The sequence below is a fragment of the Chinchilla lanigera genome, unplaced genomic scaffold (assembly GCF_000276665.1).
Source record: "Chinchilla lanigera isolate Chin_1 unplaced genomic scaffold, ChiLan1.0 scaffold00059, whole genome shotgun sequence".
Classification (NCBI taxonomy): Eukaryota; Metazoa; Chordata; class Mammalia; order Rodentia; family Chinchillidae; genus Chinchilla; species Chinchilla lanigera.
The window spans coordinates 6556384-6581331 of NW_004955460.1; the positions used below are offsets into that span (position 1 = coordinate 6556384).

Consider the following 24948-nt stretch of genomic DNA (forward strand, 5'->3'; position numbering starts at 1 on the left):
AAAAAAAAAAAAAAAAAAAAATAAAAAGAGTTAGAGATTGTTGGTTACAGTGACCAGCAGCTGTCTGGAAGGTACCCCAGCCCTACCCTCCACTGGACCAAGACAATGGAAAATGATATAAACATAAAAACCACAGCTTGATTTCCCATGTGCCCAGTGAATCAGCTCGTCCACCCACTGAACATGTTATTCCATAATTGTAAGGATATTATCCATTTTTCAACCCAAAGAGCATTGTGACTGGCAGGCTTGCCAGGGTGAGAGGCACCATCCCCAGTTAGATGCACCATGGCCAGTTCCTTAGGCAATTGGGCCTTGCTCCTAGAGAAGGCTCTAGAATGTGCATAGAAGCAGAACTCCAAGTCAGGCACTTACTGGGCTCATTCAAGAGCTGAGGTCCCCCAACTCTACAAGGCTTTCAATTCCAAGGACCCAGGCTGGAAATGACTAGCAAGAGTTCTAACCACAGGAAGCTTCTATCTTGCAGGGGATGGCAGAAGCTCAAGGCCAGAGCAGCAGATCTGTCTCCATGTGGTTTTGGGAGTAGCCACGGTGATACTGGTTCTGGGAGAAGGTTGTGGCAAGAGGGTTCCTGGCAAGGCCTCCAAAACTCTTGTCCTTGCCTTTGCTTTGCACCCTCTGAAGTCCAGCAATGTGAAATTACAAAGGCTGCCCCACACTTTATACACTGTGAGATAGACCAAGGGTGCGTAGCAGCTAGAGTGAGAATGTGCGCTCATGTCTTGGTGAAATTGCATCTGCCTGCCCGTGTGTGCCAGAGAAGCAGATATAGTCATGTAATGAATGTCCCTGAGGGGACGTGAGAAGTCCCTAGCCCACTAGACTGAAGTCTGCTGCTTCAAGCATGCCTACTGGCTCACACATCCTGTCATTCTTCACTCTGCCTGGAGAAAAATGGCTGTCCTCTTGCAGCTCTTACAAGTTAGAAACCTCATTCCACTAAAAAAAATGAGACTTTCCACTAATTAATGTTAAGTGCCATTGCTCTCGCCATGTATGATTGCCCTCTCTTGAGACCAAGTGAGAAATTTTCTTCCACCCCTTCTGCTAATCAGCACTGAATGTTGAGATATCGAGGAACCGAATAGTGTCACTGAATTCTCTTTATACAGCTAGCAATAGTGAGGATCGAAGGCCTTCCTTAGCTGTCTTCTGCCCTAAAGGTCTGGGAAATTTCTCTGTTCATATTCACTTTGTTTGCCAGGAAATACAGCCTTGGAAATATCCACATCTCCGTAAGCCCCCTCTTACCCTGTTTCCCTCCCATGGGGTTTGCCGGCTGCTGTTACCACCACCAGTCACAGAGCTCACTGCTTCCCAGCCCTGCCTCAGGCCTCCCGGCCTCCCTTTGAACATATCTAGGCCAGGCTTCTCACTCCCACATCAAAGGGACAGGGAGGAGAGCATGGGCAGATGTCCTTGAAGAAAGATATAAAGGCCGTTGTGGCCAAGGAGAACAGCCCACACAGGTTGGTGGAGTCGGAGCTGTGGGCCCAGCAAGCACAGTAAAGAATTCAGGTCCCTCCATCTACAGAGAGAATTAACTGTGCTTATTGAAAATGGCAATACTTGCAAGTGCTGTTGAGTGCACCTAATACGGCAGACATCATGCGAAGAGCTTTATTTCCATAAATTAGCTTCATGAAACTTGAAGAAGCGGTATTACCACCTTATTTCACAGATAAGGAAATGGAGGTGCAGAAAGAGTAAGAAACTTATTCAAGGTCGCAGGGTTATAAATACTAAGGTCAAGGTCTGAAGGAAGCCATTCTGCAGCATAGTCTAGATTTTTACCCAGTACTAGCTGCAGCTTAGATTAGGAGCCAGTAATGATCTTGATTGCAATGTTAGTAGTTAATTCTCACAGGGACCCTATGGATTAGAGAATGTATCATTTATTTCCCCTTGCAAACAAGGAAGCTAAAGCTCTGAGAATTTAAGCCCAAAGTGGTAGAATAGTAGGGAATCCAGACACAGCTCTTGCCATCATTCAGTGTGCATGGCTGACCTGCCAGGAGAGAAGACCAGATTCTGCATTCAGCTCCCCTGGACTCAGCCTGTGCCTCCTCCATCTCCCTGCACAAGATTTTCATCATGGAGCTATGCATACCACGCATGCTCCAGATTGACCAGCAATGGCTTAGGAACTGTTACACCTTAACAGTGTCCTGGTAGTGACAGCAGAAACTGCATCATGGTGGCCACATTTAAGTTTTCAGTGATATTTTTGCTCTAAATCACAAATAAAGTCTCTTACACAGATATCAGCAAAGAGTTTCTTGAACATGTTGGAAGTGGTAATCACATCAGGGCCCACGCCCAGCTTAATTTGTGGGGCTGGTACTTTCCAGAGAAATCATAGCCTAGCAAGGACCATGTGTGACGCTGCATAAGTGGCTCTCTCTTGGAGCGTCAGTCTTCCTATGTGCAAGATTAAGATTGTCTCAACACACCCTAAACTGAATAATGGTAAGAAGTGAGGCCAGGAGACAAGAGTAGAGGTGGTACTCATTCCCCTAGTGACCCTCCTTTCTTGACCCTCTTTCCTTTCTCTAGATCCTACTTTTTTATTTCATTCCATCATAAAAAGACCTGGTCAAAATACTATCATGGCTTTGAGCACGCTGAGAGCCTGTGCTTCCTCCTTAGAGTATAGCTTCGAGAAGCAGAAGTCTGATCCCTCTATTTCTGTTCCCAGGATGGAAAGGACATTTTTATCCCTCCCCATGCCTAGTCTTCCAGTGCATCTAGAGACAAAGTATGCAAAAGGCAACCTTTGAAAGCTACTCTGTATTTTTAGAATTTTGTGTTTTCTCTTTAGTCATAATCGGATGAGTGATATAGCAGCTTATCTCTCTGACAAGGGACAGTGCATATATAAAAAGATAAAATATGTACTACCACACAGCCTAGGGAGAAAGTGCCTCTTCTCCCCTGAAGTCTTCCCATTAGCGATTCTGAAGGTTGACCCCATGACAGGCATTTGTATTACTCTCGTCCTGTTCCATATAGTAAGTTTCCAAAGCCAAGGGGTAACTAAAAATTGTAGATTGCCGACACTGTCTGTACTTCACTGACCATGTAATTTAACAAATGACTTCTAAAAATGTACTCATGGTGCATGCTCCATGTGAACTTTGTGGAGGGTTTTAGAATTGGTTTTATAATTATTTCAAAAATGTACTTCAGTGTCTTCATTGAAATTTTAACCAGTTTCCCAAAGTGTCCAAATGCCCTCATAGGTTAGTGATTAAACTGCCAGATCAGCCGTGGAGGGGAAAAGGGCAATCCTTTGTCACGAAAGTGGACCTGAGGAGAATGGTCAAAGAAGGTTCAGGAATCACAGGAACCACTGGCAGGAAGATGCCAATCTGAGGGTCTAGGCAGAGTATCAGAAAAGACATCTGAAGTAAAGGCTAGGCCAGTCAGGAAAGCCTGCAGTTGCCTATTACATCGCAGGAACAACCAAGGCCATTGGCCTAGCACAACAAAGTTAGTTTTGCATTCACATTACATAACTGCTGTGGGTTGATGCAGGACTGCTCCACACAGTCATTGAGAAACACAAGACAAGGGTTTCTTTGCCAACCATAGCTATATCATCAGAACAGAACATGCACTCCAGTTTCTGTAGCTGGGGAAGAGATGATCAAGGACGTGGGCTTTCCATCGCCTTGGCCTAGGACAAAAGCATTTCCTCTTACACTTCATTGGTCAGAACCAGTCATATGACCCCTACTTCCCTGCAAAGGTTTCTGGAAGATATAGTTTTTCATGCTGCTGGGAAAAGTAAAAAGGGAGATATTAGTGAATACAAGTAGTGTCTAATAAAAGGGTCTATATGGCTACAAGGAAAAAGAGCAGATGTGATAGGGAGGATGAACAGGAGCCTGCAGAGATTTCTGGAAGGGCTGATCACAACTCTACCCTTAGGATAAAAGAGAGATGTTGGGGTGTCATTATAGTTGGACAAAGTTCTTAGTAATGTTAAGGGACCTGGAAAATGTTAGCTTTAAAGGCCCTTCCAATTCTATTGCTTTAACATTCTATGCACTGTATAACTTTATCTTCATCTAGCTGTCAAACCCTAAAATCAATTTCCTCAATCAAAGCATGTGAGCATTAACTGGAAATCTCTCATTATCATTGTCACTGAGGGAATCTAAAGAATTGATCACTCACAGATCTAAACTCCATCCTTTGTTTGAGCCAAGCCAGTGAGCATGTGCCCTTCCCCTAAATTTGCCACTTGCAGGACTGAAAGGGTAGGGATTAGAGAGGGTCTTGTACATTTTTAAGGTTCCAAACTATCCTTCTAGCTTCTCTTTCTCAGTTGATTTTAAATGCACAAAATTTTCCACATCTTTTCTTATCTGCTTCTAACTCCTGAACAAGAAGATACTATCATCTCATCTAGTTGCATTATTCTCAGCATCTCTATCAGAAAAGAAGTTTTTCTTTATTTAATTGAGTTTAAGTTTCATTGCCATAAAGTGGGGATAATCAAACCCACCTCACAGAATTGTTGTGAGAATGAATGAGATGGTAGAGAGAGAGACTTTGGGGAGTAAGAGTTCAGAACTGTTTAGACTCAGATAAATTTCTTGAGATAAGACTGTTTTTGCTATTTATTCCAAGCTTAGCCACTAAGTAGATGCAGATGCTGTGGAAGAGATGCTGATACACATAAAGCACTTGGCATTTTTCCTGGCACACAAAAGCTCTCTGTAATGTCAAGATCAACACAATTGTTGCTGTTACAGTCACTGTTACCTGTTGTGCCTTCTGATGCCATTTTCCAACACTGCTATGATGGCTGTTTATTTATTCTTTATTTTAGGGACCAAAATTCTGCTCATAGCTTTGTCTATCCAGGGATGCTTTTTACCAGAACATAAAAGTATATTTTAGTTTCTAGTCTTGGGACACTGCCTTTCTGATCTTCTTCTTGTTAGCACTGTTCTTTTCTCTTTTTGCAATAGCTTCTGGGACTGGCACCATGGGTGGCTTATCCTGCTTCTTTATTGACATCTAAGATTTCAGTGATGTTACTTTTGTTTTCTTTTATGAATTGCAGTTCCGGTGGCAGATATCAAAGCTGTGGTGACGGGAAAGGACTGCCCTCATATGAAAGAGAAAGGTGCCCTTAAACAAAACAAGGTATGGTTTCCAAATTATTGCAAACAGCTCTGACTGCACCATGCAGCCAGTAAGTATGATGGGCTAAGCCTTTCTTTATAGCAATGTGTATGGGTGTGTGTGTGTGTATTATATTGAGTCATATGTCTTTGATCTCTTTTCTTCCTGATTCATGTTGTGTCTCTTGCCCTTATTCTTCTGTCCCTGACTGTTTTGTAATGCCCACTGTCTCCTCCGTTCTCTCATTTCCTGCCTGCAATCAGCACTAGGAATTGCCCTGGCTGTCCTTACCCTGTCCTCCCCAGCTTCCTCCCTTATCCCTATCCATTCTGTCTTCACCTTTTGTTTATGCTTACATCTCCCTTCCCAAATTTTATCCATAGCAGCCTCTCTGGAGTGTCACTGAGATAGCTGAGACCAGCTGCTTGAATCTTAGAAAACTTCAAGGACCTTCAGTGTTATGGAAAGTAGTCTGTGAAATATTTCAGACCCAGCTTAGAGGGGAGAACTCACCCAGCCGTGTCTTAAACCCCCTTCATTTTGCAACAGTTCTCACTGTCCTCTCCAAGTTTGCCACCAGCTGTCACCATCACAGCTCAAGATTCAGCACAGAGTACAAGAAGAAGCATTTTGTGGAAAGACAGAAAAATTTCCTTTGCCCTAGGATGAAGATATTTGCCCACAAAGGGGCTTTTAGGGAGCTAGTTCTTTGTTTATATTTCTTGGTATTTTGTGATGTGTAACAGTCATAAACAGAAGTGTCCACATTTATCTAGGTTGTCCAAACATCGTGATCCTAAAATATCACTCGATCAATAGGTTGTTTCTTTATATCCAGCATCAGTATCTAAGAGGAAAACCAAAATGATGTTCATCCTATTTATCAACCAGTTAAAATAAACAATCCCTGCTCTATGATTTCCGACAGTGTAAGACAGAGAATAATCCAGGTCTTTGACAGATAACCTTTGCTATACATCAGGAAAAACAAGCTGCCAGATCTTTGCTTCTGAAGTTAGATCAGTATAACTCATCTCAAAGCCACATGCATTCCTTCTCTGTCAAACACATCACAACTCTGTCATAGAATACATTTAAATAACAAACATGAGGGTGAAAGTGCATTGCCTAAGAGGCCACCCCTGTGGGTTACCTGTTGCACACCACCTTTGGAGTTTCTGTGTCTTTCTTCTCCCTGATGTGGGGAGGCAGGGACTGCACAGCTCATCAGATTCCATGGAGCATCTTTATGTGTTGCAGCAAGTCCTCTGGCTGACTTCCTTCAACACCTGCGGGGCTCACTGTGTGCTGCACACAACAGGTCTTCCATCCATAATCCCAGAGAACACTGGCTCTGCTCACCTCCAGCCAAGGTCCCCCAGGTTATGTAACACTTAGAGCTGAGGGGCACAAGGATGAGAAAATTGGCAGCAACAAAAATCTAACCCAGAGAAAGTCAGGAAAGGTATAGCCAGCAACAGAACAGCCTGCCTGGACTGGAGCCTACTGAGTGGGGACAGAGAATTATGTAAAACACATACAGAAAGACTTCCTGCTACAGCCCCAACACATAAAGAGCTGGAAAGTTGTCACTCCCATCCTAACAGTAAAAAGAAATGAGCAAAGTCGAAATCAACAGCTTTTCTTGGACTGTCAGGAACATGGAACGTCAAGGGCAGCAACAGAGTCACAGCCAAGATCTGTTCCTTGGGACAGAATACACCACAGTCCTGAACTGTAGGGACACTCAGGGCATAGCTAATGAACTACTGCAGGCTGAGAGTGGACTCTGTGATAGTAAAACTCCCTTGGAGGTTGTGATCTTGAGGCAGTGGGTATGCTTTCTTGAAATCCAGAAGCATCAGCAAGTGCTCACAGGAAATATTTCAGAAAGATCCCTCACAGCCATGGCAGGAGATGGGAAAGAGTAACTGTGAAATTGGCCAGAGCCGTCTTCATAACAAAGTCCTTGTCTCTAGGTCTTTATTCCAACTATAAAAAAGATTTTCTCTGATGTCAGGCCTTTTAGCATCCCTGTTTCAACTGTGAGATTATAGATGAGCAAGACATAGTCACTAATGATGAGGGCCTTAAAGAGTTGGAAATTTAGCAGCTGGGATAAAGAAAAGAGGAAGGAGGAATAAATCTATGCAACTGAAGAAACTCTTGAAAAAAAGAAACACATAAGACCCCTAAAAGCTGGATATTTATTGGAAAATTATAGAATGGTACACTACCCTCATCCCTTACCACCATGTCAGACAAACTCCAAAATAGTAGCAGTGGATTATAGCCAAAAGATCAGCAAGACACAGACTCTCCAAGGAGTGTTTAGGGAAGGCAAAGTCAATAGAAGACACAAAAACAGAGAAAGTAAAGGAAGTTAAAGCCTCTGGGCCTCGTAGTTACAGCAGGCATTAAACATAGCTCAAATCCTTGTCAGATTAACATAAATTATCACCCCAAAGCCCTCATTTTGTATGCCTTCTTGTTACCTGATATAACATGTCTATATTTTAACAAAGAAAGAAACATGCAAAAAATAAAGGAGAAAACACAGTCTGAAGAAACAATGTGATCATCAGAACCAGAGTCCAATATGAATAGATAGTAGATTTGTTGGATGAGGAATGTAAGATTTCAGATGTTCTGAGCTCTAATGGAAAACATAGCATGTGAAACAGAGAGGTAATGCAAGCAGAGAGATGGAAACTCAGACTCAAAAGGAAAGTCTATTATCAATAAAAAACACTGCAGCAGAAGTGAAGAATTCTTCCAGTGGGTTCATCTGTAAACTTCCTGTGGTTGAGGAAAGAATCAGTGAGCGTGATGATTGGTTGACAGAAACTTTTAAACTGAAGTGCAAACAAGAAAGCAAAAAAACAGAACAGAACATCAAAAAACTGTAACATAACTGCAAAAGGCATAACATATGCATAATTGGGAGACCAGAGGAGCTGAAGATAGTGGGTCAGAAGAAATACTGAAACAATAATGGCCAAGAACTTCCCAAAGTAATAACAGACATCAAACCACAAATCCAGAAAATTTAGAGGGTACCAACCAAGATGAAGACCCCAAAAAAACAAATACTTAAACATGCCATATTCAACCTGCAAAAAAACCAAAGGCAAAGAAAAAAAGTGGAAGAAGCCAAAGAAGAGAATTGCCTCATTCATAGAAGAACAAAGATAAAAATTAGAGTGAACTTTTCTCCAGAAATCATTACAAGCAAGAAAACAGCTGAAAGAAAAATCCCACTCACCTAAAATTCTGTGTGTCCAGGGAGGTTTCCCTTCAAACGTGTAGGAAAGATAAAGATTTTTTTCAGATAGACAAAAACTGAGGAATTCATTGCTAACAGATCTGCTCTGTAAAAAATGTTCAAAGAATGGATCCAGTAAGAAAAATGATACAGGTCATAAAAGTAGATCTACTTAAAGAAAAGACATGTATCAGGGAAATAACTGATACAGGCAAAATTAAAATCAATTTTTTTTTGCTACAGCTAAAAAATAACTGCTCACCATAGGGTCATCATAGTATCCATGTATTTGATGGATAAGTGAAATAAATGGCACTCACATCAGAAAGAAAGCAACAAAGAAAAGAAAGAAAGAACAGAGGGGAAAAGTAGAAAAAAGTTATAAACATGTTCTTTATTATTAGTCTTATGATTATTAGTCAGCTTTCACATCACTGGGACACAATACACATTCACACCTTAAAGGAGGAGAGATTTATTTGGCTTATAATTTCAGAGGACTCAGTCCATGGTCAGCTGGTTCCAAGGCGGGAACATCATGGTGAAGGGATTGAGAGAAAATACTTAGTTCATGGCAGCCAGAAAGCAGAGCAGAGAAATAGTGCCAGAGAGGAAGGGGCCAGGGACCCCACATAGACCCCAAGATCATAATGACTCATCCTCACACATGCAGAAATGTGCTCCACCAATCCCCGTGGTGGGCCCTAAAGACAATAATGTTGACACAGTCACATTTAATGATGACAGCCCTATTAATTTAACCATCAATAATCACTTTAAACATATAAATCTTCTAAACACATCAATGAAAAAGTAGGCATTGTCAAACTGACTTTTAAAAATACTATCTATTGTCCTTAAGAAATTCAATTTAAATATAAGACTAAAATAAGTTAGAAGTAATGGGATGGAGACAGACATATACTAACACTAATCAAAAGAAAGCTGGAGAAGCTATATTAATTTCAGACAAATTACACTTCAAGCCAAAGAAAATTATCAAGAGGTCATTTCTCCAAGAAGACATAGCAATCTTACACATGTGTGAACTTAATAAGAAGACATCAATTTACATGGGTTAAGAAATTACAAAACTGAATGAAGAAACACCCATACTCATTATTATATTGGGGACTTCATCCCTCAGTCAATAATCAATAGGTCAATCAGGCAAAAAATTAAAAAGACTATCAGTGGCTTAAACAGCACCATCAGTCAACTTGATAAAATTGATCTTAATAGAACAATCCACCCAACAAGCTACAGAATACACATATCTCCCAAAATCACTGAAAGTTACCTGTGAAAACTTGTCCAAATATTTGGAACTTTAACAATACATTTCTAAATAAGCTATAGTTCAAAGAATGAGGCTCATGAGAAATTACAATATATTCTAAACTAAATCAAATTAAGATACAACTTACTAAAATGTGTGAGATTTGATGAAATTACTGTTTATCAGGAAATATATAGCATAGAAAAGAAGAAAGATCTGAAATCATTAATTTCTACCTGAGGACAATGAAGAAAGAGAAATTTAAGCCTAACCCAGGTAAAAGATATACAAATTGGAATAGAAATCAGTGAAACAAAACAGGATGAAAAGGGAGAAAATGAAAAGGCAAAAACTGGATCTTTGAAAACATGAGAAAAATTATCTTCTAGCCTGACTAACCAGGAAAGGTGGGGGAGGGAAAGACTGAAAGGAGGAGAAAAAGAGGGGAATGAATAGAAAAAGACAGGACAGGGCAAGAGAAAAGGAAAAGGAAAAAGGAAAAGAAAAAGATAAGAGGAAAGGAAAGGAAGTCACAAGTCAGCAATATCAAATCAGCTATAAAAATGGTGATGATATCAATTCCACATATTATGTGTGTGTGGATTTGCCCTTTTTATATCAGACTCCTCTCCCTTTAAAGGAGACTAACAATGCAAACTGAGCAAACAATGTTTTCTAACCTTTTTTGAAATTAACATGGCACTCAAGTAACTGGATGGATGGATGGATGACAGGTGGACAGGTGGAACACAGGACTGCAAACAGACATATAAGCCTGAAAATGGAGGCTGCTTCCTGGGATTCACTGGTCCAGATGTGCTAGCCCCCTCCCTATCTCTTCCAGTCTGACTCAAGGGCTGAGAATGTAATACCCCAGTAGTCTTGCGTTTTTGTTGGCAACTACATGGAAATTACTTGTTTTCTAATGTTAGGAGTGTTCATACACTTAGTTCTTCAGACAAACATCAAAGTGCAGAAAGTAAAGTCACAGTTGTTCCTCCTCACTTCCCTCACACGTACACTGCTTCTCCCAGGCCTCCAGGAGCCCTGCTCCTGACCTTTGGGACTTGTGGGTAAGAATAGGAAGATCTGCATCTCCAGAGGGGAGTTACATAAGGTGTGTCCACAGGAGGTATTCAGTGCATAGTGGGCAATAAGTAAGACCTGCTTCTGGCTCATCGGAGAGTTTTTCCGGTTGAGAAGCAGCTCCTGACACAATGTGTTGCAAGACTCTTGGTTAGCTCAACTGCTGACCAAAGGTAAAAGACATTAGCATCCATAAAGGAAACATTTGTTAGCAGAATAATATTAGTAACTTATAATCCTCTTACCCATTCAAAATCTGCCAGAGTGCTTGGCCCTTTCCAAAGCCCTAGGAACAGAAAGACAAAGAGAAGTGGTCCTTTCCCTTGATTGCCTCTTTCAGAAACATATGTTCACACATTCCGTCAATCAGCACTGGAGTCCCCAAGATCTGATGAGCTCTGGGCATGGAGTGGTGAACAGGGCAGGTGAGGCCAGCCTCCTGAAGCTCAGAATCCACCACATTTACCAGAAGTCAGTGTAACAGGCAAATTTCTGGGGAAATAGGGAAAGTCCTGACCAAGACTTTAAAATATTGTCATGGGTAGATAGAAATGCAATGAAAAGACTTCTAGCTTTAAGGACTAATTGTTTAAAAATTCAAGCTCTGTAATTTATAAGTTGGCTTGTTCATATACATTTTAAATTGGCAATTTCGGTACTTGGCTCACAACTTTTCAGTCCTCTAGTTGACAGTCACTGTGTAATCACCAAAGGACGGATCTCACAGATCCCACTGATTCACATGAGAGTACATGCGATGTGAGAGACACTACCTTCTGCCCATGTTCCAGAACTGCCTTTGTTTTGCCAGGGTGATTCTCGAACCTGAAAGAAACAGATTGTATTAGAAGATGATATTTTAGCATCAACTTGAAGTCCTTGATATTAACCAAAAAGCCTTTTCTTCAAATTCTCTTCACCATTCATTCATTCATTAATTCATTCAGCAAATCGATTGAGCATTGTATTTTTGTCAGGGACTAGGAACCTAGAGATAAAGATGATCCGACCCCTGGTCCTGGATATCCAACAGACAAGATTTGTCCGTAAATGTGCAACTATAATTCATCACTTAAAAGAAAAATGCAGCACAGGCATAGCTTGGGAGAGTTGAGAGCATCTGATGAAGGAAATGGTGCTTGAGCCTGGTTTTGAAAAGAAATTGGCCAATCAGAGAAACAATGGAGTTTTTCCACATCCTCTGTTTGGGAAACAGTGAATTCCAAGATGGATGAAGATAAGAAGAATAAAATGGGTTGGAGAACCACTGTTTGATAATGCTGTTAAAATACACTGGAGACAGAAAGATGTAGATGCTTGAAGAAGGCAATCTCTACTATATATACTGCATGAATGAGTGATTATTTTGCCTTTTAAAGGATACAGGTATAAAGATGAGCAACACTGTACTATAGCTATGAAATCTCCTATTTCATATGGCCATATTTAACACCCACATGCATTCCAAATAATAGCCTGTGTCTGTCATCAGAATACTCAGCCCTCAAGATGACCTGGACAGATGGAGAATCAGTGCAGTTAATTAAGTTCTGGGAAAATGGCAAAAATGGTAATTGTATTAACTTTATTGTTGCTAGACACAATACCCAACACTCAGAACTTCAAGGAGAGTTTTAAGTTGGCTTACATTTTCAGAGGATTCAGTCCATGGTTGGCTGGCTCAAAGGCAGGAACATCATGGTGGAAGGGTATGGTAGAGTAAAGCTGCTTAGTTCATAAAGAGTGGAAAGCAGAGTGGGGGAACAGTGCCAGGCAGCATGGGACGAGGGCCAAGGCAGAGACCTCAAATCCACACATCCATGACCACCAGAGACATCCAGAAGTGTACTCACCAATGTCATGAGTGGATCCCAAAGCCATCAAGTTGACACTCCCCCCGCAACCACCGTAGTTAGTTACCCCAAAACAATGTAGAGAGTGGCAGCCAACACCACATACTGAAAACACTTTGTGTGAAACTGTTCTTACCTTGTTGGTCCATCATTTGACCCACAAAAGAACACACATTCAAACATCTTCCAAACAAAGTGCCATCTCTGTGACCATCGCCTGACCTTGGGCACCTTGTCCCTGGCCCCAGGACCAAGGGGTTAAGAAGGAGCTCAAAGGCCACAGGGTACAGAGAGATGTTCGCTTCCTCCCCTTCCCTCTCCCAGGAACCATGCACGACCTCCCTCCACCTGGCAGGGTAGCAGGTGGGCATCAGGGGAATACAAGTTAAATTCAGAGAGGATGAAAGACCTTCAGGGTGAGCAGCAAAGCCTTGTTTTTTAGATGTTAAAAAGAGCACTGTGGTGTGAGGCCAGAAACCCTGATGGCTACCACCTGGGGCCTCTCCTCCTCACAGGGAGCTTGGACAGGCAGCAGTTTCCAGAGTGATGGCCCAGGAGGTCCAGTTGCTCTCAGCTCCTCAGGCTTTCTGCTCCAAGTGTTGCTGAGTGACCTCCTTGGTGACTCCATGACAGAAAGTCAAAGGCAGCCATAATACTCATCCTAAGTGATAACACCCTTGTACACGTGTGTGCGGTTCAGAGAATTAATTCCTCCCACCCCTTCCACGCAGCCAAGTAAAATTAAAGTTGGACCTGATATTCTCGCAAATTTCTCACTTCTTGCCTGGGTTTATCTGGAACTGGGTCACAACAGTTTTGATCATTCCCACTCTGATGGGTAGATGTCGCACTAGGGCAAGGCCCCAAGTCTGACTGCCTCCTGCCTCCTCTCCTTTCTCCACCCCTCTGCGGAAGAAAAAGTGTCGCACTGCTAACTGTGCTGACAGCCAGTCTCGAGTGACTTCAGCACCTAGTCAAGAGTATGTGTCCGGGCTGTGGTGGCGTTCACACCAGCTGCTGTTACAAGGTGATGAGTGGCCATGTGATTTCCCTGAGCAGAGCCAGAGTTGTCATCTAGGCTCAGCCAGAAAGACCTGGATGAACTTCACCCAGTCCTGTTTACCTCTAAAGTGGTCCTCCGCGGCTCTGCTATCATGACTAGTTGTTCAAAAGCAAACCCATCCTCCTCCTTCCCTCTAAACTCTCGAAGATGAGTCATAGAGTTTTCCTGATGAATGACTTTCAGATTAGTAAATAAATCATCAGTTATACAGGCCTCATCTGAGAACAATGTTTATGAATTTCTGAGGTTAAGGCAAAGCATTATCCCACTGCCTTAATCCAACTTTCAACTTGCATGCTCACTTCCAATCTCTGTCCACAGGCAGGCATTATTCATAATTACCACCAGTAAGTACATACTGCTCACTTTTCCTGCTTTTTTTTTTTTTCACCTAACATCAAGTCTTTGTCATTATCTTGCTGAGTGGCTTTCCACATATATTTCTCTCAGTTGGTAATTGGTGATTTCCTTATACCCAAAGGAGGGAGAATATTTACTTAGTTTCTCATAATTTTCTTATAGATAATAATGTGCAATTTTTGCTTGCTGTTGAATTATTTTAAGGAATTAATTCACCAATGGGATCCTTGGTTTTTAATATGTATTGCTGCATTGATTTTTTTTTTAAAGGATGATATCAATTTTTGGTACCACTAGTAGGGCCATGAGCATTTTAATTATAAATTAAGAGGCCCAAGAGATACGATCACAGAAACAAATGCCAAGCTTAATGGAAAATTGTGTGTGTGTGTGTGTGTGTGTGTGTGTGTGTGTGTGTTGGTGCACTCCTTTATTACCTATTATTATCCTTTATTATGTCATTTTCTCTGGGTGGTTCTCAGTGGACACCTAAGTGGGGAAAAGAATAAAAAGTGAGAAAAAATTTTGCAGAATAGCTCTCGTTCCGTGACTCAGCACTCTTTCCTTTGAGTGTTTCTATTTCTAACGGAGTGAGGAGACCATCTGGGTGAGAGACACTGGAAGGTCTATACTCACAACAGAAGATGCTCCATCCTAGTGAAGGGACAGCAGCAGGTGACCCAGTCAGGAGAATGCCCCCAGAAGCCAGAAATAGCTTAATGGTGAGCTGTGTGGGGACTGGTTCCAGATAACACTGGGCCTTCGGAGTTCACTGTGAAGGAATTCGTCTATTCTTCCGAAGTTCAGAAATCCGGAAGCAGTGATCTCGTCTTGTTGCCTTCCATCTTCTTTCTGGAGCATTTGTGTCATGGGTCATTGGCCAAAGGCAGCTCCTCCTATAAAGGTCACAGTAGAGGATGATATGGGGAGATCTCCTGCTTTGTGGGTGAATGCTGAGAAGCACAGCCCACCAGGACCCAACAGGAGAGGAGGGGTCATCAGTAGGGTCCAGTAAAGGTACAGAGAAGGTGGGAACACTAGAGAATGTGTGAGATACATTGCAGAGCCCTGGTATGGATTACACTCGAACTGTTCCTGGGCGTGCACTGCTCCCCATCCAGTCCCTTTCCCTGCAGCTCAGCAACCATTAAGGTGACAAGATGCACTGTGACTCTCATCCCCCAAAGCCTCCACCCTGCTGACTGGTCAGACCCAAAGAATGATCATAGCAACCAGTATTCATGCAGCACATGCAGCTTGAGAACTGTTTTTAGTGTACCTATTACACATGAAACTGAGGAGTTGGCCAAAGTCACTTGGCTGCAATGAAATGAAAAGTACTTAGTTCACCATGCTCTGGGTCAGGCTCGTGGTCTGCACTCAGTGGACACTAATGAATGAGTCCAGATCTTCTGTCCCTTGAGCCTCTGCTTCTTTATCTCCTGCACCCACTAGTGAATAAAATCTGGGTTCTGTGTATCCTCTGCCGTACAGTAGTGAAAGATCAGAGGGCAGACATCAAGAGAACAGGTTTATGCCGAAGCCCTTAATTCCCCAATTGTGAGGGTTTACTCTTTCCCATGTGTCCCTGGAAGGTAAATGCTGAAGAAAGTGGAATCCACTTTCAGGGTTTTGTAGGCTTCCTACAGTGGTACCTCAGTTTACAACTTAATTTGTTTTACAATTTGGGGAAAGATAGCTGTGTTTGTGCTTGTGTAGGAAACATGGTCAAGGTTATGTTTGTCACTCGGAATGGAGTTTACGAATAGAAGCAAAATTTTGCCAACTGCTTTTGTTGAACCAAAGTGTTTGCAAACAGAAACATTCATGAGCTGAGGTATTACTGTGTCTCCAAGCTCCACCCTATAAGAGGCAAGGGTGACACTTCCTACGGGGGCTGTCATGAGATGGCCCATGCCATCTATCTGCCTAGATGCAGAAAGAACTCTGCTGTGACTCTCAAAAAGCATGGCCGTTCCTGCCTGCAGCCTCCTTGCTGCTGCTGCTCCTCCTGCTGGGCAAGGGGCAGGCTCTCCTGTAGGTTCAAGGTGCAAACAGGATGTGACTGTTTTCTTAGTGTGGTGTTTTCTTATCTCTTACAGGAGGTGCTTGAACTTGCTTTCTCCATCTTGTACGACTCCAACTGCCAATTGAACTTCATTGCTCCTGACAAGCACGAGGTGAGAGGCTCAGAGGGGTTAATTTATGAACGAATGTGACAGTGTTTCTTGAAAACCAAGAAGGAAAACATTGGAAAAGAAGAAATTTCATTCTTTACCTCCCTCCCTTTTTCCCTGCCTTCCCTCCTTCCTTCCTTCCTTCCTTTGTTTCTTTCAAAAATCCTGCCTGAGGAAATTATGAACAAAGCAATCTCCTGCTGATTTGAACTAGAATAGAAACCTCTTGAAAAACTGCCGGTTAGAAGTCCAACTTCTTAGTATCTGGGTTTTAGTACATATATGTCATTCAGTTTTCCGTGATCATAACAAATACTTGAAATAATCAGCTGAGAAGGAGAAAAGGCTGATTTTGGGTCATGGATTCAGAGGTTTCAGTCTATTTTTGGTTGGGCAGGTTACTGTTGGACGTGTGGTGAGATAGCACCTCATGGTGGGAGCATATGAAGGAGGAAGCTGCTCACTTCGTGGTTGCTGGGAAGCAAAGAGAAAGACAAGAAGCAAGGTCCCAACACCCCCAGTGACTTAAATTCCTCTCCTATGCCCCACCTCCCAGAAGCATCACAGGAGGCCTTTGGGGGACATTCAAGTTCCAAACTATAGCATAATGGTAAAGAAAAGGGCTGTATCAGTGTCTCAATTGTCAAAGGCATAATTGCTAATCCAGAGGAAGAAGTGGTCCAGGCTAGAATCGTGGTTTCCATTGAATATTTAGTTTTTGTTCTGGATTTTCTCAAGATAAATGAGACTCTACCCTTTTAAACATCTGATGAAGTAGGTTCTCTACCAAGTTTCTTTAAGCTATTTTAAGAGGTTTAAGGCTGTCTCTGCTCTTAGAATTTTATTTCCAAGATGCTTTTATTCCTTTTTGACATCTTGTTATATGTATGATTTGTTTCTTTTCTTGAAGTATGCTGTCAGCTATATTTAAAATATTTAGCATAAATCTAGGAAAAATGCATTTGTAAGATAAAGTAGCAGTTATGGTTGATTTAACTTTTTCTCTGGTAAACTAGAGCCCAACATCGTGCTTGAAACTTTTATTTTTAGATGACACCATTCAAATTTTTGTTTTGCATGTAGTTGCATAAACAGCTTTTAGAAAGAAAGGAAACATTTTAATAGAAGCTGACTTTTGTTCCACATTTCCCCTAGGAGAATCTGCTCATTTAGAAGGCATTTAGTATCTGGTTTTCACTGGTTTGAAGCTATTGAATAAAATTGTACATTCAAAAGAAAGAAGAAAGATTAGACACAAATCCCGCTTTTAAAACGGCGCTTAAATATAATTCTGTGTCACTTGACATTTAGTTTGCAAAAGGGTAAGACTTTGTCTTCATCTTTCTGAAAATAGATACCGTGTCCTACTATTTCTGTTTTTAGACAAAATTGTGTTTATACACAGGCCACCATATTCAAGATGTATAGAAAACTTCTTAAAATAATAGAACATTGGCTGTTATTTGAGTCAATGCTACGCTGTTTTCCGCAGTGTGTGTACATTAATTCCAGATAAAGATGAATGTGGTGGTACTGCCAGATTTTTATTCCTATCCTGCCACTTCTTATAGATGCAATGAGGAGAAAAATGTCATACTCACATGAACACTCTTAATTTGTTCAAAACACTTGAATACGTATTACCTCATTTACCTTCACGATCACTCCATAAAATAGAAAGTTATCTTATGGTATCCTCATTTATCAAATAAAAAGAGAGAGAGAGAGAGAGAGAGAGAGAAAGAGAGAGAGAGAGAGAGCCTTCCTAAAACCGAAGACCTTAATAGCAGGAAGGATAAGTAATGATACCTTCCCTGTCTCACTTTTTGCCAGGCTCTATTAAAGATTAACTCAGTAAAAATCCTTATATAATTCTAAAAGAATCAAGCTAATATTATCCTCATTTTGTAAACAAGGAAAGTGAGGTTCAGAGAGGTTAAAAATTTCCTACCTGAGGTCACTGAGGTATTCAATAGTACAACCGGAATTTGAACCTTAGCAGTCCCGCCCCCAGGGAGCCCATTTCCCATCAGTGGAGGCTCAAAGGAGGCACTGAGCTCAGCACTTAGGTTCAGCAGTTGTCTGCTGTTGCCCCATCCAGCTCCATCTGTGTCCCCATCCTGTCTCCCCTCACACTCAGCAGCCACTTCCTAGGCTTCACTTTATTTATAAATGTTTCTGTACCTATGTGTCAGTAATAGACTCCATTTTGAGACATAACTGTAATGCCATTAGCAAACAAATTAATCATGTGGTGGTTTTCATACCACCACGTGCAGTCCTTTTTCTGTTTCTCTAGTTGTCTAGTTTATGTTTTTCCTTTGACATTTTGTTCCATCAGAATCCCGATAGGACATGGGCATTGAGAAGGGGTTACAGTGATTCTTAACTTCTCTGAATTGCTAGGCTCCTCTCATCTCCGCTCCTCTCCTCCCCTCTCACAACCTTGTGCATGTGCTTTTTTCCTGGCAAGTTATGCATTGAAAAACCCAGACAATTACTCTGATAACACTGTCACCAGTCTACATGGTGGTGATTTCAGCTCTGTGTATGCTTCCTGTGGCCGCTGCAATAAACTACCACACACTCAGTGTTCATTTTCAACAACACAAAGATGCTATCTTATAATTCTGGAGGTCAAAAACATGATACAGTTCTCCCCAAGCTGACACTCAGGTGGCAGAGGCTGGAACCCTCTCATCAAATCCCTCTGACCTCCTTTTCCATAGGCAAATCTCCCTTTTGCTTCTCATTTCTCTGATTCTTCCCTCTTCCTCACTTTAAAGGGACCTCATGATTGTACTGGAGCCATCTGGGTAATCCAACATAATCTCTCTATTTTAAGGTTGGCTGGTGCCAACTTTAATTCCATTTGCCTAGGATGACCTAGCATTTTCACAGACTCCAAGAGATGGGATGTGGACGTCTTAGACAGGTGGATGTTTTCTTTCCACCACAGCATGCAATATCATTTCATGTATTTGTCTGTCCCCAGAACTACTAATTAGAAAACCAACCAAATTCAGGTTCAATTTGTATGCATAAGCAATATCAGGGTTTTTTTAAACTTTATCTTCTTCCCTCTTTCTTTTAATAGTTAGCATCTACTGATAATCATCGTCTAGATCCTTCAACCTGTTATAGATTGCTGAAGGCTAATTTTAAGAAAGAGAAACTAGAGATCATACTCATAAGTGAAATGAATCAGACCCGCATGTAAACATCGAATTGCCTCCCTAGTGTAAGAAACTGAAAGAGTAAATAAAATCCAAAATGTACAATAGATATTGTGAAAAGGAAAGGAACTGCTAGGGAAAAGAGAAAAGAAAAAAAGAAGGGAAAAAATTTACACACACAATAGCTAAGATACTTGTACTACTAATTTCTGTTGGTTTATTGAAAGGAACAATTAAAGCTTAATTTTTTTAACAATTTTACATGCTTATGTCTGGTAATCTGAACAACTACTTTGAGGATAACAATATGCAATATAACAACCATTGTTGATTTCCTATCATCTTGTTTTGAAATTCTGTAACACTTTTAATTTTTTTTCTTATTTTTTATTCTGTTTAAAATAAAAAGAGATGCTAAAAAAAAAAAAAAGAAAAAGGAAGTGACTTCACTGACTTTTTGGTTACCCTAAAGTTACACAAAATATATGATAATCAAATAACTTGATTCTCAGTATCAGTTTTCAAAATAATAAGTATGTGTCAAAGAAGGCCAAGAAGTTGTTATTTGAGTATCATTGCAGAGTCATGGATTTAAGCATATTTGTCTCAATATATTGCAGCTATTATTATTATTAGTGTCCAGATTATCTCTCTGGGGCAACAAGGACCGATCAAGGTGGCCTATGTATCCTCATGACCTGATTCTGACGTGTCTGATAACCTCATGGCATTCTGGGAGGATGGGTGCTCCAGGTCCATCTTGCATTTTCTCTACAGAGCCCAGGTTACCTTTAATAGGACATAGTAGTTAGCAAATAGAATCTGGACATAAGGTATACAGATGGTCATTTTTCTTTTTGGCACTTAGTCATTATTTTTAGGCCACTTGGTCATTATTTTTAGGCCTTCTTTGGGAAGGGACAGAACTAGGATTACGATTTAGGGGATAAACTATGTAATTTATTGTGAGTTGATACTGATAATTCTAACTCACATTTAGTACTAAGAGTTTGTATTTTTTGGTCAACATAGAAAAAATAAGATGTTCTGTGCTTGCTGCTTGTCAAAAGAAATGCTTCTGTGGGTTCAATTAATTTGGACCAGGAAATGGTCCGGGTCAGGAAGGATATGTATACAAAGGACAGAAAATCCCAGGACATGGGATTTACTGTCAAACAATGTCAAAGCTGACAGAGCCTTTCAGAGCATGGTATTGAGTGGTACCAGTACCTGGATGGTCATCAGAATAGTCTGGGAAGCTTTATTGGCTTTGATTTTGCAGTACTAGGGACTGAACTGAGGGCCTTTTCACTGAGCCAACCCAAGCCCTATGTTTTCTTTTGAAACAGTCTCACTGATTACCGTAAGTTTCCCAGCCTGGGCTTGAACTTGTCATCTTCCTACCTCAGCCCCCCAGAGTGCTAGGATTTACAGGTGTGCTTTTATTAACAAAGTTTTCTCATCCCAGATGGACAAAAGCAGGATCTCTAGGGTAGGAACTAGGTATCTATTTCTATTTAGGTTATTCACGAGGAAACAGATGGTTAGACATGCTCAGAATCTGGCTGAGGCGCTCATGAGGACACTAGTGCTTCCAGAAATCCCTTAGCACCAGCCTGTGTTTAGATGGGCTAAATGCTTTGGCTGAGCTCATGCACCCAAGGAAAAACCAAAGCCTTCTAGTTCAGTGCTGCAATCCTCAGACGTGAAGCTAATTATACACCCAAGGTCACCTCTTCAAGTTACAACATGATGCCACTGCGTGCATCATGGCAGATCTCCACCATATCCGAGGGACCCAAGATCGACATAATGCTTCTAGTCATTTAGTACTGTAGTGAAATTGGCTGTCATGCTCCTCTACCGAGACCACGCAGTGCCAATGCAAAGGACAGGCTAGGTAAGGCCTGGAACTGCAGCTTGACCCAGTGAGGCCAGGAGAATGGAACCTAGGGCACGTGCTGGAAGGAAACAAAGTGACTGCTCTCAGAGAGGCCATGTAGGACCAGGGGCAACCCAACAGGTGAGCAGGAAGAGTCTCCAAAAGGCAAGCGGTTTCCTGAGATGCCAGCGACAGAACTCCTTTTTCATCAGGTGTGATGCCTCAGGGTTTTTTCAAGGTCAGACCAGGACCCCCATGCTCTCGGAGGGATGCTGGCAAGAACAAGCAGATCCTCAGATAAATGAGGCATAGTCCTTCCTCTCCCAGGAGCTCATAGCCTGATGGAGAGGCAGAAAGTTACCACTGCTTTTGCAAGAAAAAAACAGAACTCTTCATTGGGTGCTCTGAGGGTTTTCCAAGCAAAGGATGTCCCAAGGGATAGGGGACGGGAAAACTAGTAGAGAGAATCCTTGGGCACTGGAGACCTAGGCAGGAAAGGAGTTCCCCACACAAGCAGCCAAGCCATCTTAATCTTAATCCCATACCCAGGAATTTTAGCCATCTTGGCCACCACACACTGTGTACTGTGTAACTGAAGGTTATCTCCTAGCCTTTGTGCTGAGAAATATATCAGAGAGAGCACCATTGGCCCCAGGGTGAGACAGAGCTGACATTGTGTGTGCTGAAAGTCAGATAGGACAGGCAGACATCAGCTGTTAAACTGGGAACTATCATTGGAGGAAGAAGGAAGCAAGCCTGGCCTGATGCTGAGTGCAGGCGGGTTGGGATATATTATACCAATGCCTTAAAGCCACAGACTCACCCGTGAGCTCTTGGCAATACTACTGTGCAGTCAGGAGGACAGAAATCCTATTCTGGTATATAAGGAGATTTTTTGGCATGGGAAAGCAAGGCTGTGGAACCAGCTGATCTAAGTTCAAATCCCACCCACTCCGCTTAGTACTATATACCTTAATTCCTCTATGCCTTCATTCCCTAACTTGTATGAGGTGTGATCACAAAATATGGGGAATATTAAAATTAATATAACTTACTACAAGGGAAGGCACTCTATCATGAATCTCCCTCAAAATCTTTCCCCTTACTTTGAATACACTTACTTATCATTTCTGCCACTCTCAGAAGCAGTTCTGGAAGTCCTCTTTCAGAGGGCTTTCTTTGGTTGTGCTGTCAAGATGGTCTCAGTGTCCTGAATCAATTCAAATGTTGGCCTTTCATGGTCATTTTGACTTTGGGCATGAGACAGAAGTCATATGGTGCCAGATCCAGTGAATAAGATGAGAGAGGACAAGGCATGTTTTATTTTACAGAAATTGCCATACATGCTTTGAATTGATTCAGGATATCAAGGCAGCCATGAAAAGACACTCATGAAAGAGAACTTCCAGAACTGTGGAAAATGGCAAGAAGAATGGGATCAATGTGTTTAAGGCATGGGGGAGGGTTTGAGAGGGATTCATAACAGTATGTCTTTTACTGTAATAATTTTTTTTAAAATTTGTTTTCACCATAGTTTGTGACCTTCAAACAGAGATGATCACAGAAGTGTCACTTTATCAAGAGGCTATAAATATTAAACAAAAGTGTACAAAAACAGCCTAGCACACATTCAGTATTTGTTAAGTGGTGGCTCTAGCTGTTTTTACTACTCCTGTGATTGTCCTCAGTCATGATCCTTGTCACCTCCTTTCCCACCAGTACTGTATCTGGACCGATGGACTGAATGCACTGCTCGGGAAAGACATGATGAGTGACCTCACACGGAATGACCTGGACACCCTGCTCAGCATGGAAATCAAGCTCCGCCTCCTGGACCTGGAAAACATCCAGATCCCCGATGCACCCCCACCAATCCCCAAGGAGCCCAGCAACTATGACTTCGTCTATGACTGTAACTGAGGTGGCTGGGCCCAGACATGCCCCTCCCCCTAAACTGGAAAAATCTAGCTAACAGGAGAGAGGACCAGAAGTGTGGGTGCATCCTGGAATTGTCTTTGGTAAAGGGAAGCTGCAAGTCAATCCTTCCTCTGGTCTCCCTTGGCGTTTTCAGCCCCATCCTGGCTCCTTGCCAACCTCCTTGAATCTGATTATAGACTTACTGCTTTAGATTGCTTCCCATTGCTGCAGATCACTGGTAGGACAAACGCAAAACCCACCTAATAAAAGAGGCAAGGAACCATCTGTCCCAATCCCTGGCCAGCACGTCCTTCCTTCTTGGAGGAGGAAAGCCAGCAGTTCCAGGCTGGTGCCAGATTTGCCCACCACACCAAGAAGAATGGCCCCACAACTGGGTCTGGAAGAAATGGCCTAGCTGCTTGATGAGAAGACCAAACATCATGTCCCCTTTGCCTTCTTTAGGGCCAACTTGTACCACCGATTCTATCTGAGTTCAGATCTGCATCCAGATCTCCCTCCCTGTCCTTGCCTTGGCTTTGCCCTGGTCCACTGCAGCCCCCAAAAGCAGTAGCAACAACCTCATCATAGTCCTCGCAGGCACTGGATCTCCCAGACAGTCCACAGAGCCCGTGCCCTCTCCGCGTGTGCACTGTGACAGTGCCCGACCTCCCCTCCACACCAGCCAGTCTTGGGGTTCCTCTCCCTACCCCAACCTGGACCTGCCTTCTTCATGCCACACCTGCTCCCAGCCTATTAGCTGAAAGCACAAATGCAATCAGTAGTCATGCTCCGTCCCTAATAGACTAAGCCTAAAAGCCTCTGTGAGGGGCTGTCGCTATCCAAGAGTTAGGTGTCACCTCCTCCTGGGGGCCTTGCTGCAGAACAGGTTCCATGGGATGGTCGCGCTCTCAGACATCCTAGTTTACATCGTTGTAATTATTATAGGTATTTGCAATTTGCAAGGGTTTTGGGTTTTTTTTTTTTTTGCTTTGTTTTTGTACAAAAGAGTCTAACATTTTTTGCCAAACAGATATATATTTAATGAAAAGAATAGATACATAAATGTGTGTACTTTCCAGGGTTTTTTTTTAATTATTTTAATCCCAAACATCTTCCTGAGAATAACATTCCCTTACACATGCTGTGGAATAAAATTAATTATAATGAGATCAGGAGCTGTTGTTTTGATTTGGTAACTTAACGTTCATCATTAGCATCACCAAGGGCTTATGAGAAATCAGACATCTGAGAGTCCAACCCATGCCTGCTGTATTGGGTGGCTTATGAGCACATTTATTTGGGAGCTGGTGACCTAAAAGACTCTCCACTATTGCTTAGTTACTGTATGCTCCGCACACCATTAAAAATGTGTAAAAAAACACCATCTTGGTTCACGAAGAAAATCAGGCTCACTGTGTAAAGTTACAATCTATTCATCTTACACTGCTGCCTCCTGACCACAACTTCCTCTATCCTTAATTCCTTACCATTCTATAATTTATAGACCTGGGCAAATTAAACACATCACAACTTGGAGGAAACACAGTTAGCAGTGAAACAATGCAGACCCACTGACCTGAAATAAATTAAGAGACAACGAAATAAATCCAGCTGTGAATAAATTCCGACTCAGAGCACAGCAGTGGAGTTTTCTTTGGTCAGTTCCTCTGTGGGCAGCATCTGGATCTGGGTGGTAAAAGTCAAGCACTGATGGGATGACAGTAATGTCC

At 42.0% G+C, this 24948-nt stretch overlaps 1 protein-coding gene across 4 annotated transcripts in view; it reads left to right on the top strand.

Moving 5' to 3' along the window:
* Elmo1 (engulfment and cell motility 1) overlaps positions 1 to 24387 on the top strand; it is a 535944-nt gene extending 511557 nt beyond the window's left edge. For all 4 annotated transcript variants that reach the window (XM_013521230.1, XM_005397755.2, XM_013521231.1 and 1 more), the window contains exons 20-22: positions 5099 to 5181; positions 16169 to 16246; positions 23021 to 24387. In XM_013521230.1, coding sequence (XP_013376684.1) covers positions 5099 to 5181; positions 16169 to 16246; positions 23021 to 23221 — 362 coding nt within the window. In that variant the 3' untranslated portion in view covers positions 23222 to 24387. The remainder of the gene's footprint in view (positions 1 to 5098; positions 5182 to 16168; positions 16247 to 23020) is intronic.
* Positions 24388 to 24948: the final 561 nt, after the last annotated feature.